General features: G+C 37.9%; 1 protein-coding gene across 1 annotated transcript; it reads left to right on the forward strand.

Annotated features, from left to right (window-relative positions):
• Positions 1 to 4,021: 4,021 nt before the first annotated feature.
• On the forward strand, positions 4,022 to 13,160 carry LOC149820650 (receptor-like serine/threonine-protein kinase ALE2). The gene is made up of 8 exons (XM_089982546.1): positions 4,022 to 4,386; positions 6,176 to 6,755; positions 7,528 to 7,902; positions 9,030 to 9,245; positions 10,965 to 11,336; positions 11,455 to 11,698; positions 11,810 to 11,957; positions 12,517 to 13,160. Exons 2-8 carry the CDS (start codon positions 6,200 to 6,202, stop codon positions 12,889 to 12,891), a joined length of 2,286 nt encoding a protein of 761 aa, XP_089838672.1. The 5' UTR covers positions 4,022 to 4,386; positions 6,176 to 6,199; the 3' UTR covers positions 12,892 to 13,160.
• The last annotated feature ends 4,124 nt before the right edge of the window (positions 13,161 to 17,284 follow it).

A 17,284-nucleotide genomic window follows, 5' to 3' on the forward strand; every position in this document is an offset into this window, starting at 1 on the left:
CAATCTAGTAGTGGTACCAACTGTTGGGGGGCAGTTAAGGCTTTATAAAACAGTTTTAAATGTGCCCAATGTTGCAATGCAACAGGCTTCCACATGAGTAATTAAGGGCTAAGGGCTTTTAACTTCTTTGGGGGTAGGAAGCAGATCAGGTCATGCTCAACATGAGCTTTTTTTGCTCATGCCAACATCGTGGCCGTCCGTTTTGTATTTTGAAAAATTAAAAAATCAACAAAACAGTTATATGCAACGTAGCATTCATCCAAAATGCAAACAGATGGCCACGATGTTGGCATGATAAAAAAAGCTCATGTTCACCTGATCTGCTTTCCACGGGCGCAGATCAGGTCATGCTGAACATGAGCATTTTTGCTCATGCGGACATCGTGGCCGTCTGTTTGCATTTTGGATGAATGCCACGTGGTTTTGTTGACTTTTGCGCTTTATAAAATGCAAATCGGATGGCCACGATGTCAGCATGAGCAAAAACGCTCATGTTCAGCATGACCTGATCCGCTTCCGCCTCCCACAATGTAAGGTGTCATTCTTTCTCACGCCCCAAACCCGAATGAGTTTTTTCATTGTTAATTATATATAAAACGAATTCAACTACTTTTTCAAGAATATTTAAGAAAATATAAAAATAAAATTGACTCATGTGGTCAACATTGATCAGCCAATTTGCAATTGGTTTAGTTGACTCATGGAGGGCTCAACCCAACTTACTCATACCATGGAGGCAGAGCATGTGTGTCTAACCTAGGATATCAACGAAGTTGGGTTTGGTTAGGACTTAGGTAGAACCAGACTTGGACCTGGTTTTTGGGTATGGTACCGAGTTCAAACTCAGGTCTAATCGCTTGGCTATAACAAAAACCATACTTGGACCTGATAAGAACTACATGAACAAGACGCAGACCATACCCTGTAAAATCATATTTTTTATCATTTTTACATTGAAAATTTATGGGTCTTAATCGAAACACAATCGAAACACGGGTCAGCTCCAGATTTAGTATAAAATTTCACAAACTATACGCAGCTTCATCCATTAATCAGACCTTGAGTCCGGACCCAGGTCTTAATCAGGTCTTATGATTTATTACCATACACAAACCCTATAGGGTTTGGTTCGGGTTAGGTCTGGGTAAGCCCGACCCGTTGACACCCCTAGTTGGTTGGACCTATCTCAGAGAGAGTCTGACAGCTTAAAACCTATTAACAAAAAATCAGCATCGTGTAATTCACGAAAATGAGGATGGTTTAAAAATAGCCCATGCCAACAAAAAATCAGCATCGTGTATTAGAGTTAACTTTAACGGCTCTGCTTTGTCTGGTATAGGGATGGCAGTGGACCGGGGGAAAGGGGGGCACCACCCCGCCTCACCCCGTTTGGACCGGGTATGAAACGGGGATGGACTTACACTTTTCCCCGCCCTGCCACGATCCCCACCTAGCCCCGCCCGGCCCCATCCCCAGTCCTTCTAAAGGATGGCAATAGACTACGGGGAAACGGGGCCCCGCCCCGCCTCATCCCGGTTTGAACCGGGGATGGAGGACATAAAACAGGGATGAAGGCGGGGATGGAGGTTCTAATCTTAAGACAGGGCGGGGGTGGAGACCCTGTCTCCCGCCCCGGTCCATTGCCATCCCTAGTCTGGTAGGAGCAGTTAGTGCACGTCACCTTGTGTTGGTATGATTGTATAACTGGTAAGGGTCTGCCTAACCCCAGCTTTCTCTGTCGAAAAAAATTGATCCGAGTTCCTTGTGGTACTGGATCTACTAAAAACGGGCAATGATCTGTCGGGTTTCATGTAAAAGCTAAAAAAAGGTCTACGGTCTAGTAAACCCAGTCTTAATCAGATTCGGTTTGCTTATCCGATGCTGACACAAATGTCTAGACCCGATCATATTAGTCCCTATCCTGAGTTCTAAGCGGCATTGGAGCATACACTACTGGACCCTTTAATATATTAGGTTGGATACATACCCAGATGAGATATCCCCTAGTAGGGCTGCAAACAGACCGGATCCAGTATGCCACTTTTATGATTTTTTGCTGTTCTTTCCTGATTCGGATCTGACTTTCTTATATATCTTAGCTGATTCCTGATCCGATCCATTTGCAACCTTGCTATCCAGAGCATAGTGACAAATATCGTGAGATTTGTGAAAATCTCGTGATAATATAGCAAGAAATTGCCTGAAAGTTAAAAACTGCAATTTCTCGTGATATTTTCAAAATATGGTGAGATTTATGAAAAAACATAAATACCGTGATTTAAACACGATATTTATGTTTTAAACGGTCATTTATCACGAAAAAAATATGTATTTTTATTTTTAAATAATTTTTATTAATATTTTCTTATAAAAAAATAAATTTTATATTTTTTAATTTATTTTTTTATTGCCAAGATTTTGCCAAAAAAACATGAGATTTATGAAAACTTTTCAATTTCTGGTGAATTTTTGAAAAACGAGAAATTACGGTTTAAAACTTTTGTCACTATGATCCAGACCAAGGATTCAAGTATTTTTCTTTCAATCCTTTTATTTAAATGATTTGAAATCCCTAAAATGAAGGGATTTGAGTAGTGATGGATGCAAACAGTTAGAATTTGAAACTGCTAAATACTTGAAAGAGTTAGATTCCATTGAATCTGAAACAACCAAAAATTGCGAAATCTCCATCTTGAATCCTACCCATTTTTTCGATATTTAGAAACCACCCTCAAGATCAGAGACCTAGCTGAATCGGATCTTGGCAGTGGGGCCTGCACCACATCAGCAAGCCCTAAGCCAGGTAAGATCCGAGGCATTCAAATGCAACCTAGCTTAATCGACTCTACTGACCTAACCTGACCTGGATCCTGTGTGAGATCCACCAATGCATATCCAAATCCGTATGGATTGCTGAAAGTACCAGGCCAGGCATAGTGACAAATATCGTGAGATTTATGAAAATCTTGCGATAATATCACGAGAAATTTTTTGAAAGTTTAAAATGGCAATTACTCGTGAGAATTTCAAAATATCGCAAAATTTATGAAAAAAACATAAATACCACGATTTAAACGTGATGTTTACATTTTAAACAACATTTATCATGAAAAAACTATGTATTTTTTTAAATAAATTTTATTAATATTTTCTTATATAAAATATTTTTTATATTTTTAATTTAGTTTTTTTATTGCTGAGATTTTGCCAAAAAAATGCGAAATTTATGAATTTTTTTTAAATTCTCACAAGTTTTTGAAAAATAAGATTTTGCCGTTTTTAACTTTTGTCGCTGAGGGTAGGGATGGGTCAGACTCAGGTAGGATGTAGTCATTACCGAAACTGACTGAATTGTGACTGACCTAATCAGACTCAGAGCCAGATGGAAAAAGATAAAAGCTAATCTGGATCCGATTAGCTTTAAACCCAATACTTACAATTAATCTGGATCCGATTCTTTTTAGTCAGCGTCTATTTTTAATCAGATTCCGATTTGGGTTTCAAAATTTCAATGCAAAACTCATTACCAAACCCGAATCCTATTTTTAATCGGATCCAGATTTGGCTACCGAATCTTGGCTAATGGTGTTCGGACTCGGGTCGGATGTCAGGTTACATACATGATACATCCGACCAATTGACATCCCCATACCGGCGGCTATCACCAAAAGCTTATTTTTGTCCTTGACAAAAGTATGTTGTACAGTTTGGTCATTTCACTAGTCGGATTATATTTTTAATCAGATTCGGATTTGGGTTTCAGATTTTCATTGGAAAACTCAATACCGAACCCAAATCCGATTTTTAATAGGATCCAGATTTGGCTACCGAATCTGGCTAATTGCATTCGGATTCGTGTCGAATGTCAGGTTAGATACATCCGACCCGGTAACATCCCCAAACCTGCGGCTGCCAGCAGAAGCTCGTTTCCGTCCTTGACCAAAGGATCTTATACATTTTGGTCATTTCACTAATTACAGGTTCAGACATCACTGCTGCTGCAGTGCGATCTTCTGCCCCGCGAAACTCCCTCTCAAAGAGAAGGAGAAAAGAAAATCTTGGAAAAAGAAAAAATCGGAAATATTATCTGACGCTTTCGGGGGACGCTATAAATTCGCAGTTAATTTTCTCAGCTACGGAGGGAAAATCTTCAAAACGGGAACAGTTTTCCGACGGGCGGCGGACTCCCTAAATCACGAAATCTCTAAATCTCAGAAAAATCCGGATGGCGTCCTCGACGGAGATCCGTCGTCACCTCCGATCTTCGCTCCCTCGAATCCCCGGCCGTTCGATCCTGTTCGGGGTTCGATCGTGACCGTTAGATCTGAGACGCGTGAGCTTCCTAGGGCGTCAGATGGCGCGATTGAGGTCGGGATCTGTTGGGAGGTAATTTTCGTGATTTTCGTTGCAAATGTGTTTTTTGGGCTTTGGATGCGATCGCTTATCCCGAAAAAGTAGGATGAGTTAGGAAATTGCATAGTCGGGTTCTACGTGGCTTCCCAACTTATGGTGGGTTTCTGGATAAGTGGTTGCGTCGAAAAACAGCTTCTTTAAATTGCAAAAATCGTTCGTTTTTATTTCTAACCGGGAATTTCTAAAAATGGGATCTTGTTTGATTATGTACGAAATCATGATTTTTTCGAATGGGTTTCTGCCTTCTTTGTTTTTGTAATTATTGGTATATTTTTTCATTATCTTTTCATGTAGCTTTTTAGTTTTACCGCTGGAGTTTATTAGTTTGGTGTGGAAACCATTGGTTAGCATTCTCTCTCTCTCTCTCTAAGAAAAAAACATTCATTTTAATTCAAACCTGTAAATCGAGACTGTTGCCATTTTCTTTTGGCACATGTTACGTGGTTGAGATCTTTAGTTGCTGTCTTAATTAGTAGGATGGTCAACGAAGGCATTAACGGTTGCTTCATATTCATTCTCTACTAGTTGCCCATTTAAAATCGCTCCGAAGTCTTAGTAGAGTGATTGTCGATTGGATTAGACGTTTTTTTTCTCGGATTTATAACCCTAAGAAACTGCACCCGGCACAAAGACCTGGTCGATTGGATTAGATATAGTTTATTATGCATTATATGCATACTAGGCCATTGAAAATTCGGGTTTCTGCTCTACCATTGTTGCAGAAGAACTAGTGATGCTGTCTAAGTTGAATGGTACACATAAAACTTTGTTATAATGAATGTGATGTAGTTATCTGTTATGGTTAACAATATAAGTGTCCTATTGAACTTGTGCATTCAGTCATAGTTAAAATGGTTTCTGACCAGAGTTATATTGTTCTTGTTTGTATAAAATTGGTTATAGTGCCACCTTGGATGACGTTTTTCTTTTTTAGCCATCATTCAAACCATTTTCTTTTGGTAGATATTTTGTGGTTGAAATCTTTAGTTATTGTCTTAATTAGTAGGATGGTCAATGACTACATTAACGGTTGCTTCATGTTTATTCTCTACTAATTACGGTTTCTTGTGCATTATATGCATACTAGGCATTGAAAAATTCACTTTCAGCCCTACCATTGCTGCAGAAGAACTAGTGGGCTGTCTAAGAGACTGTGATGTAGTTAATGGTAATGATTAATAATATGGGTGTGCTATCGAAATTGTGCACTCAGTCAGTTAAAATGGCTTCTGAGCAGAGTTTATATTGTTGTTTTTGGTATAGAGTAATGAGTAGCTCCTAAACCGTTCTAAATTGCTTCAAAGGGACAAACTTTCTGGTGTTTGCTTAATCTGAACTCATATATGCATTCTATATAGCTTACTTTGTAGAAAAACATGCATTAAATTGTGCATTTTTTTGTGTTTAGATGCATATTTAGAGTGATAAAAATCAGTGGCTCATATTGCGCCAAAACTTGGTTAAATAAAAGTCAAGGTTTCTCATCAAATCGATTCAATCCAAGGATTGGTCTCTAGTGAATAAGCAATGATGAATGCACCTACTGGTTAGGATCGAGCAAAAAACATGTGCAACTATGTTTTTTAGAAGTGTTTAGGATGGTTTACGACATAAACTATTTAGAAGCTACTCATCACTCTAGAATTGGTTATGGTGCCACCTTGGATGATGCTTCTCATTTTTAGCTGTCATTTAAACCATTTTTTTTTCTGTCTTTATGAGGGTTATGTTGATGATGGTTTTGATTTTGTATTGCTTGCAGGAATTGTTATCCATATGGAAAAAAATGATATATTTGTTGATGAAATATAACCATCGGGGTGTACGAGAAGTGAGCATGTCAAGATACTGGTTGACATATTTGGTTGTTCTAACTTGTGTGGCAGTTGTTACAGAAGCCAAATTGTTGCATTATAAATCCAAAGTGATTTGGTTGATCCCTGTTAGTGCTCCATTTGTCAAGCCCACCCATGTCACTTCTGAATCTTCTGATAATAGGGCAGTGCACGCCATTGCTGAAATTGCACCTGGTAGCTTTGATCTTCCTTTGTCTGCAAATCCTCCCAAAGGGGCAGTCCTGCCGTTTCATCACAAGAAGCATTTTATGCACCATAGAAGCCTGTCACAGGAATTAGTGCCATCAGGCCCACCACGAGGTCCACAGTTTAGTTTCTTAAGAGCCTCTGCACATGCCCCTGTTGCTTCACATTTACCAGAACCATCAACCCGACCTGCACCTAAACATGGTCAACTGATATCTTCCTTAGAGGATATTGTTCCGACACCTTCTGCTGATGGTGGTGCTGGTTCTGGCATGTCACCACCACCTTCACATATCAGTGGTAAGTTATTTGTTTGATGCGAATAATTGCTATCTTAATTCTTAAAATTAGTTTGAGTTGCATGAGATTATGACTTTGGTATTGGCAATACTTGATATATTATATCAGAAAGCAGCTAATCATCAAACCCAACATGTGCATTGGCTTCCTAGGCTTCTAGATAGGGACTAAGTGAGTAACATTAACAGGGCTGCACAGGATCCGAGCTTGAGCCAAGCCTGGGCTGTTCAAGCTTGGGTCATTTAATGTGATCCATGTTTAAGTTTGTCCCAAGCTGCAACAGTTTTATTAAAGAAAAAAAAATCATTTGAAAGCTTTTGAGGTTTTTTTACAAAAGAAGGGGAATAATCGAGCCACCTCTTTAAAAGAACCCAACGCCCTATTGTGGGTAGGATTTTTTTTTTTGCAACAGAGAGTATATGAGTTAATCGCCGACCCCAATTGTTTTGGGATGAAGGCGTAGTTGTTGTTGTAGAGAATATGAGTCAATGTTCACATTGAAAAAAAAAATTGTAGCCCAAACAAGCTTTATTGAACTTTATCATGCTCAAACAGTATGTTTGTGCTGAAGCTCATTTACTGTATTGAACCTATAACCAAGCTCGAGCTTGGCTCATTTAATAAATAAATGAACTCGGGCTACTTGGCTCATTGTGCACTCTTAATTATCATTCAAATGTTGTTGCTTAAGTTTGCAACAGCTAAATATTGTTCTGTAGTCATACCATTTTTAAATTTTTACTTATGATCTATTTCTTTTCCATCTGATCAGCTTGTTGCAAACCTGGCATGATACAACGGCGAGACGTTAAAGTTTGTTCCTGTGTATATCCACTGAATATGGATCTGATGTTGATAAATGTCTCTTTTACTTCTAATTGGAGTGCTGAATTTCAGAAGGAATTAGCTTCTCAGCTTGGTCTGCAAGTTTCCCAGATAGAGATTATCAGTTTTTCTGTTGTTGGTTTATCTGGAATAAATATTACAATGGATATTGCTCCATTGATGGGTGTTAGCTTCTCAGCGGGGGATGTGTACAAGATGAACTACACACTTGTGATGCATAAGATTCATCTTGATCCTTCTGTAGTTGGTGACTACAAGCTTCTAAATTTAACCTGGTTTAAGCCACCTGCCCCTTCTCCAGGTAACATTTTAGTTTCTCTACCTGCTTGCATATTTTGTATCTGGGAGTCCAGAATCCAGATGCTGATTTTTTTGGGATATTTGTTGACAATTCCTGTGTTCTTTTGGCAAATTTGACATTGGGTCATCAAATTGATTCTCCCCTCTCTCTCTCCCAAACTTATCTAGACTCTGAAGATGGATGGTGCTGTTATTATGTACCAGTCATGACTGCATTAACTACTCTTGTTCACACTGAATGAAAAATTGAAGTGCTGATCGGTTATGGTTTATCTACATAGATTGGTCTCTGAGAAATACATGTTTAGGACCAAACAGTATTGCAGATAATTCCTCTCTTTTTTTTTTCCTTTTCTTTTCCAAGACATGTAAAAGGTGGTTGTTTCTTCACTACTTAAGCTGTAGATAATCTTCTCTTATTTTCCCAAGCACATATTCTTCTTCTTTGCGGCAACTTTATATCTTAAATTCTTCAAGTAATGTTCATAAAATTATAATTTTCTGTTATGTCAAGATTGTTTTCCTAGGTCCTTGAGATTTATTTTGCTATAAACTCAAGGAAGTTGTCCTTAGATTATCACCACCTGAAGCTAGGAGCTTCATCGCAGGTTTGTGTTTAATGCTTTTTTTCCACTGTAACTGACTTGTGCAAGCCCTTATCTTGGCTTTATGTTTTGATAAAAATTTGAAATATATGAAATATGAAATCATTTTAATCTTGTTTATTACAAACAAAATATGTTTATGTTTGTTGAATCCTATTCCTATAAAAAAGGCCGGCATATGAACACATACACATGCTATATGTGGATCCTACATCTTCTCCATCCATCGCACAACATCTCCATTTGGGCACCAGTTAGGATGGAGTCTCTAGGAACTAATTATCCATCATACATGGCATTAGACCCATTAGTTTCAGTTGAAGCTGGTACCTGATGCTGTACAAAAACAGTAGGTGTATTCTACAAAATTGCTGTGTTTACAGGCATCCTTTGGTTTTCGTTTCCTGCTTTTCATTTTCTCAAATTCATTCAATTATATATTTGATGATTATCTAAGAAGTGGAGTACCTTCTGGACATGTGAATTCTATGCTTTTCTACTAATGTATTTTCTACTGAATCAGATGTTTCAGCTCCAGCCTCTGTTATGTCACCTGCAGTTCCACCTTTCCCTTCTTCCTCCAATGAAATATTATCTGGAGATGGAAACAAGCACCAAAGTTTGTTTCTTATTATTGGCATAGGTTTGGGTATCCTGATCATTATTGTCATATCCATGCTAGTTATTTACACTTCCACACTCAATAAGGGGAAGAAGCATCAGCCACTCAAGGAATCTGGTATGTTTTCACATCTTTGGATTTTTTTGCACTTGAGAACAATTTAACTAGTTCTATATCATGTGCTCTTGTTGTTGCAGTTTGTGTTGCATTTCTTTCTTTTCGATACCTTAGCCTTGAAAACTTTATGCAAGGCAGGTTATAGAAATTGTGAAGGAGTCACTGTTATTTAAAGTTCATGTGTCATACTCATATATCCGAAATTAGGCATTTATGACCTGACACTGAAAATTGGGCCTTTTGGGATATATTGGAAGCTATGAATCCTCCTCATCAAAAGAATGGATAAAAGAAACATGGAGTTACTCAGAAAGCCATGTCACCACGTGTTTCCCATGGCTCCATATATTCAACATTTTTATCTGTGAGGAAGAGAAGGGGGATGTGAGCAAAAGAAAGATGCCAAGTTGGATGCCAATGATGACAAAGATGTTCCGATAGAGATTCTGTTTTTCTTTTTTGTATTTTGTCATAATATGTACATTATCAATTTTACCATGACAGCTATAGCATTTACAATCCACATATAATCTACAAAAATGTATTTTTGTACAGAGCATTTAAAATGACACATGGTTGGTTGTTGTCTAACTCATTTAATCCTTAGAACTCCTGTGCATTTTGTCATCTTGGGATAGTTTATTATGCCTAATGATTCATGAATGTGTATGATGTTCCTTGGTGTTTGGTGATAAGAGTATGCTTGAAGAGATCAAATTCATCTACTGATAAAAAATAAGCGTGTGGTAGGGACTGAGTTTGTTACCTGTAAGGCACGCTTTAAGGGGTTAACTGTAAGCTTTTATCTTTGGACAAAATATTAGCTAACTAATCTATGGTTGAAGACTTACTGGTTTGTATTGAAGCTCTCCTGTTTCAGACAATATTTGCATGCACAGCCATAGTTCTGACATGAAAGTTATGCTGTTGGTGTGAGTAATTGATGTTTGAACTTCAAGAATACTTTGTTGTTAATGTACTGTGTAAACTAGGCATGATTTAGGTTTTTGGTTAGATAATCAACCTTGGAGGTGTTGCTTGATCTGTTTTCAAATACATGAATATGTAAAAATTTTCTCTTCAAAGAAAGTTGGAGATATAAATTTATTGAATGCATGGATTTTAATTCTGGCAATCAAATCTTGAATTGTTCTTGAAGAAAAAAAAGAAACAAAATGAATCATAATGTATGAAGTTATAAAAGGTGGTCGTATATGGTGCCTGGACCAATTGAGTTCCACTTTTTTATCTGAGGGATCCACATTCAAATCTCACAGGGCTATACCCAGTTAAACTATAAAAAGAAAAGTTAAAAAGAAAAAGAATCTGTCCAGGTAATACTACGATTTCATCACCTTCAAATTATGTTCATTTTAACCTTAAAAAAATTTGCACCATCTTTTCTCTTTTTTGCTATAAATGTTAATAGTTTGCAACATGAGGTTGACACTTAGCATGCTGTTCTAAGCATGATAGATGGAATATGTGCCTTGTACTTCAGGTAAAATATCATTTGCTTCATATTACGTGATATTTCCTCCTCTTATGAAGTGAACAAAATACATGAACAGTTGATCTAAGTGGGTTTAAAGTTCTTTTAGAATTTATTAAGCATTTTCGGGATGTTGTATGTATCTTTCTGTGGTTAAGGTTTACCTACCTCAAATCAATCCTTTTGCCTCATACCGAGTTTCACTCTCATGTATAATCTGTGAACAGTGAAGGCAAGGTCTGCAGATGCAGTTTCAAATGATGGTTCTCTTCCACACCCTACTAGTACTAGATTTTTTGCATATGAGGATCTCAGAGAAGCAACAAATAATTTTGAACCATCAAATATGCTTGGAGAGGGTGGTTTTGGCCAGGTCTTCAAAGGAGTTTTAAGTGATGGTACAGCTGTTGCCATCAAGAAACTATCTAGTGGCGGTCATCAGGGGGATAAGGAGTTCTTGGTTGAGGTTGAGATGCTGAGCAGGCTACATCATCGGAACCTTGTGAAGCTTGTGGGTTACTACAGCAGCCGTGATTCTTCACAACATCTGCTCTGTTATGAGCTTGTTCCTAATGGAAGCTTGGAATCCTGGCTCCATGGTATTGCTTGTAGCTGTTGAGATCAGTATTTGCATTTAAATCTAGCATCATAACAATTGGATTGCTCTACTGATTATTCTATTACTTTCTTGTGGCATCTGGTTTTTCTGAATGCTAGGCCCTCGAGGAGCAAATTGTCCTTTGGATTGGGACACAAGAATGAAGATTGCACTTGATGCTGCTAGAGGCCTTGCATACCTCCATGAGGATTCCCAACCTTGTGTGATACATAGGGATTTCAAAGCATCCAATATTTTACTTGAGAATAATTTCCATGCTAAAGTTGCTGATTTTGGTCTGGCAAAGCAGGCACCCGAGGGATGGGGAAATTATCTTTCCACTCGTGTAATGGGAACATTTGGGTAAAACTCACCGCTTTGAAGTGATTGAGATGTCCTGTGGCGCTCGAGTCAGTTAATGCTTTGATGATTTTGTATGGAGTTATATGTGACGCAAACTTTGCAAACTTTCAGGTATGTAGCACCAGAATATGCTATGACTGGGCATTTACTTGTTAAGAGCGATGTATACAGCTATGGAGTTGTTCTCCTTGAGTTGTTGACGGGAAGGAAGCCTGTTGATATGTCACAACCTTCAGGACAGGAGAACCTTGTAACTTGGGTCGGTATCACTTTTTTCATATCTTGATAGTATGGTAGTAGCGTCTAAATGTGCAATTGTGACTTTTGAAATGAAAGGTTGCCCATTAAATTCCTTTTAATTTGGACCAGTGATTGGTGTTCTTCCAAGTTAAGAATTGAGATCAATCTTCTGCCTCTTATCCATGTCTGTAGTACAAAATTGCTGACACACAAATGCATCACTATTCTGCAATGGTGTAATCTTCAGTTTTTGTGGACATTTCTTTTTCTCTATTACATTGCGGCCAACCTTTGTCAAACTTCTTGTTCCAGAATGCAGATCCGGCTCTTTTTCTTCTTTATTTGTTTTATTTTGGACTCTTTGACAGTTTTGGTCTTTTAGAACTCTAATTTAGGTCTAATGAAGTGCCTCCTGAGGCTTGTCTTCTCTATTCCTTGCAATTATTTTGCATGAAGAAAGAAAATATAAGTTTCTTCATGCTTCATGTTGTTTCCCTTATTCCCCAATTGGAAGGATGGTGCTAGTTCTTCAGTTTTTTATCTTATTTGGTCATATTTGAAACCTTTGTTGCTTGCAGGCTCGTCCTGTTCTTCGAAATAAGGATCGCCTGGAAGAGCTTGCTGACCCAAAGCTTGCACACAAGTTTCCGAAAGAAGATTTTGTGCGTGTCTGCACAATTGCAGCTGCGTGTGTTGCTCCTGAGGCGAACCAGCGGCCCACAATGGGGGAAGTGGTTCAATCCCTGAAAATGGTCCAGCGTGTTACAGAATACCAGGATTCCTTAATGACCACTTCCAGCAAACCCAACATCCCGCAATCATCAACCACATATGAATCTGATGCAACCTCCTCCATGTTCTCTTCTGGGCCTTTCTCAGGACTCAGCGGCATCGACAATGACAACACCCTGCGAACAGCGATGTTCTCAGAAGATCTGCAAGAAGGCCGGTGAAAGTATCCAGCAACTTCCAGCCATCAGTTATAGCTTTTGATCATCCCACGCAGTGAAGTGGAACGATGCGGAGGGGCAAGTTCAGATGCTGCTAAGAGGCCTGGGTTTGCATGGGTTGCGTCAAGTACATTACACTGATCTGCTTCAGTTTCTGAGACACTGTTGGATGGGTCTCACTGTAAATTTCTTGTATTTCTACTTGAATTGGATTGGGCTTTGAAGGGAATTTTGTGTTTTGATTTGTTTTGTGGTTTCTCCTTTTGATCCAATTGTTTCTCTGAGGAAGTTTTGCGATGGTTTTCCTTTTTCTGATCTTCAGATTGATTGCTGCAGCCTGCTGCTTGGGACTGCATCTTTTACTTTTCTTTTGCTGTTCGATACTGAATACTACCAACTGGAGGCCTGTCAATATGCAGTCGGAGATGGAGGTTTTTTTCCTTTGCCTAGCAAAAAACATCTAGTGAGGTTTTCTCATTTCAAGTGATTTGACTGTACAGGGCCAGGAAGCTCTTTAGTATAAATGCACTTTTGGAGTGCATTATCATTCCAATCGCCTACTAGTGTGCATAAATCTTTGAATTGGTACTGATATTCTTGGACTGAGCCTATTTGACATAATTTTTTCATCTCCACCCCATAATTGGTGTAGGGGGACGAACCAAAGTGCTTGAGCAATGCGGGCTCAAGGTTTTCCCAACTCCGTTCCCATCTCCGCCGACCCATCTCCACTCGGGTCTCCCTCGCCGGCTCCCAAACAGAGCCTTACTAGTTCAGACAAAAAAAGTTTGAGCTCATGAGGATGGGAATTGGGGTAGCCTGATGATGATCATAATGAATTGAGTCACATGGCCTATTTTATGAGGCTACCAGTGGATCTGATCTGTGGTAGACCCACTAAATGGATCCAATCACTTTCAGAAACAAATGTACTTGGTTTTCATATGATTCTTACTGGGTGGAACCAGACAAGATAAAGCACTACAGGCATATACTTTTAACGTTTTTCTGAGCTCCACAGAAAAGTATGAGCAGGGCCCTGCATCCAACTCATGTGCTGGGCCAGAATCCGACCCAGATATTTGTTGGGATTCCTTTTCAGGTCTGGTTCTTATCCATTTTTTTAGTTGGGCCAAACCTATGTCACAGTGACACGCCATTCATAATGCTTGTCATGGATGTCATGAGATGGACACCTTGACACGAATGGAGTTGGTTTTAATATTTTAATATTAAATATAATTTTATATAATAAACATATAAAAAATTGTTATTAGCCAACAACTGAAAAAGGACCGTACTCATTGTGACATATGGCCAAACACTACATCCCTACTACTTAACAAGCAGAGTGGAGACAATTAGTGACACACATAAGGTAAAAAAGTATCCCATCCTTTGGCATAGGATACCAAATATCCTATGTTGATCCTGACCGTCAAGCTGATGCATCTAGATGGTTAAGATGAGTTCACATCCGCAGCGGGAATGTTAACCAATCCTGATTGGATGACTAAGATTGAATGTAGGATGAAACCCATTCTATGTCAAGTGATGGGGTCTGTTGCCTTTCTGACACATGATGACAACAGAGAGAGGACACCACCTGAAAGTGATGAATTTTCATAGAAAAGCTGAATAAGTGGTAATTTTTTTTGTTAAAAAAGTTTCGAGTATATAAAAAGGCATGATATGTATGGGTATGAAAAAAAGAAAGCCAGCACAATATCTCCTCAGATGAGGATATTTCCCATATGTATGATGGTGAAATCACATAAAAGTATGAAAAACTTTCTTATGTTTTTTTTTTCTCATTGGAAAGTGAATAAGAATATTCTGTTTCCTCAATTTAGGATATAATTATTTCATTTTTCAAATGCAACTACGAGTAGAGAAATTTTTTATATCTATAGATGTGAAAATCGTACAAAAATGTGAAATTTTATCACGTTTGAAACATGGGAAGATTCTATTTTTCATATCTGGTGTAGACTTTGCTTTATCTTTTCGGTCACGAGTTCACCATATGTGGTGACAAATATTGGCCATATTTTGCAAATATTGTGAAAAGAACATGATATTTTAGGTCACCATTTTAAGTTTCAAAGTAACGATTTTAAAGATATGGTTATATTTTCAATAAAACGTAACTATAATGTTTTTTCTCATGATATTTATGTTTTGATGGCTATTTGAATGAAAAATATGCGATTATATATATATATATATATATATATATATATATATATATATATATATATATATATATATATATATATATATATATATATATATATATATATATATCACTATTTTAATATATTTATTTGTTGATGTTTTGCCAATAAAAATGTGGGATGAAGATTTTGAATTTCATTTGGCTGCCATTATTTTGCAGTTTTTACATTTAAAAGGTATTATCTCAACAAGGGTCTTCACAAGCCCAAAAAGGCTCAGCACAGCGGGCTAGGTGGGTCAACTTAAGGCTTTCAAGTTGAAGGAGGTCAAGAGTTTAATACCCAGGGTGCGATTCCTTTGATGCAACGCAAAAGTCAAATGAGAAAACTACTTTTGCTGGACCAATGGGCGCTCGGCATGGTTGGTAGGAGTTGTCAGTGCATGTCTCCTTGTGGTGGGACATTGCAGGTTCAAAACCTAGTGGTACATTGAATAGTAACTAGTGAGGTCTGCCTAACCCCAGCTTGCCTTTAAAAAAAAAAAAACTTATCGTGGCTGGACAAAAAGAAAGTATTGGTGAAGTTTTACACTGCGGACACAGACCACTAGGTCCAAGGCCAAGGTATCACCTTTTGGGTGTTACCTGTTCTGTTCCAGGGTGTCCAAACTATAGTGGTGGTTTTTAAAGAAAAATAACAAAAAGGGTGTTTTTATAAAATAATAAGAATTACACGGGCTTCTTGTGAATTTCAAGAAAAAGTGATATGTGCATACATATGCACTGATTAATATTTGGTGGTATTGAAGGCACAAAACTATTGAATGCAAATCACTTTCTTTTCATACTTTAGATATAATTTTTTTATATCAGACCTGATAGATGTAATCTACAAAGCTTGTCTTGTAGAAAATAAGATTTGAATGAGACCATTTTGACATGTAAGCAGATTTTTTAAGAGCTTTAGAAATCAACGACTCATAATCCACTAAATTTATATGATTTTGACATGTAAGCAGATTTCTTAAGAGCTTTAAAAATCAATGACTCATAATACACTAAATTTTCATGACTCAAGAAATCATACTTTTAGAAAGCAATAACATGATTCAACGTTTGATTCTTAGCAAACAAACCACAGAACATGTCTATGTGGTCAGATTGAGTCGATAAAGCTTAAACCTATGTTTTTTAATTAGCTCAATAACACCATATAAGGGTGTCAATAGGTCAGGTTTGACCTAGACCTAGACCCGACCCTTACCAAACTCTATGGGGTTAGGGTTTGGTGATAAATAAGGTCTGATTACAATCCGAGAAGGGTTCAATTAATATATGGAACTAGGCATTGTTTGTGAAATTTGATATCATACTCGGGGCTGACCCGAGTTTCGACTAAGATCCACAAATTTTCAATGTAAAAAGGATAACAAATATTATTTTATCGGGTATGGTCCAGTTCTGGTTCATGTAATCCTTATAGAATTCAGGTATGGTTTCTCTTATGATAAGTCCAATTGGACCTAGTTTCGGACCTAGTACTGGTATCTCAATCATGTCTGGGTCTAGTTCCACCTGGGTCTTAACCAAACCCTACCCGTTGATGCCTTCAATAGCATCAAATATCAACTCCATCTGCACATAATGATGTCTTAAATCTAGGGGTGTCAACCGCCAGGTTTGGTTTGGATCCAGGTAAGATCAAACCCAAATTTGATTTGAGATGTTGGTATTGGGTTTGAACTCATATCCAATTAAACCTACCATAAGAGGAGTCATACCCGGATCCTAGAAGGATTACATGAACCAAACATGGACCACACCCGTTAAAAATAATATTTTTTATCTTTTTTACATTTCTTATTCAAAACTTGGGTCAAGCTCGGGTCTGATATGAAATTCCAGAAAGCATATCTGATTCCATATATTACTCGAACCCTTTGTGTTTGACCCAGATTTTAATCAGATCTTCTTATTTATTACCAAACCTTATACCTTATAGGATTTGGTACGGGTTGGGTCCGAGTCAAACCCGACTCATTGACATTCCTATTTGTGTCACCCTTATTGTCCAATATATCAAGGAAGGAGGGTTCAAAAGGCATTTTACACAATGTCTGACCATGGTTCAATAATGATGCAGGGGAAAGGCGAGAAATATATAAAAAAAGCAAGATGGCTGGAATCTGGATAGAATAGATTCATTGCTTGCACCCATTT

Source organism: Nuphar pumila, chromosome 12 (genome assembly GCF_984573655.1).
Source record: "Nuphar pumila chromosome 12, dmNupPumi1.hap1.1, whole genome shotgun sequence".
Classification (NCBI taxonomy): domain Eukaryota; kingdom Viridiplantae; phylum Streptophyta; class Magnoliopsida; order Nymphaeales; family Nymphaeaceae; genus Nuphar; species Nuphar pumila.

Excerpts from the sequence above, each read along its gene's own strand:
- LOC149820650 (XM_089982546.1), top strand. The coding sequence starts at position 6,200 with ATGATATATTTGTTGATGAAATATAACCATCGGGGTGTACGAGAAGTG. Across the intron at positions 7,903-9,029 it reads GCCACCTGCCCCTTCTCCAG|ATGTTTCAGCTCCAGCCTCT; the intron begins GTAACATTTTAG and ends CTACTGAATCAG. Across the intron at positions 11,337-11,454 it reads CTTGGAATCCTGGCTCCATG|GCCCTCGAGGAGCAAATTGT; the intron begins GTATTGCTTGTA and ends TCTGAATGCTAG.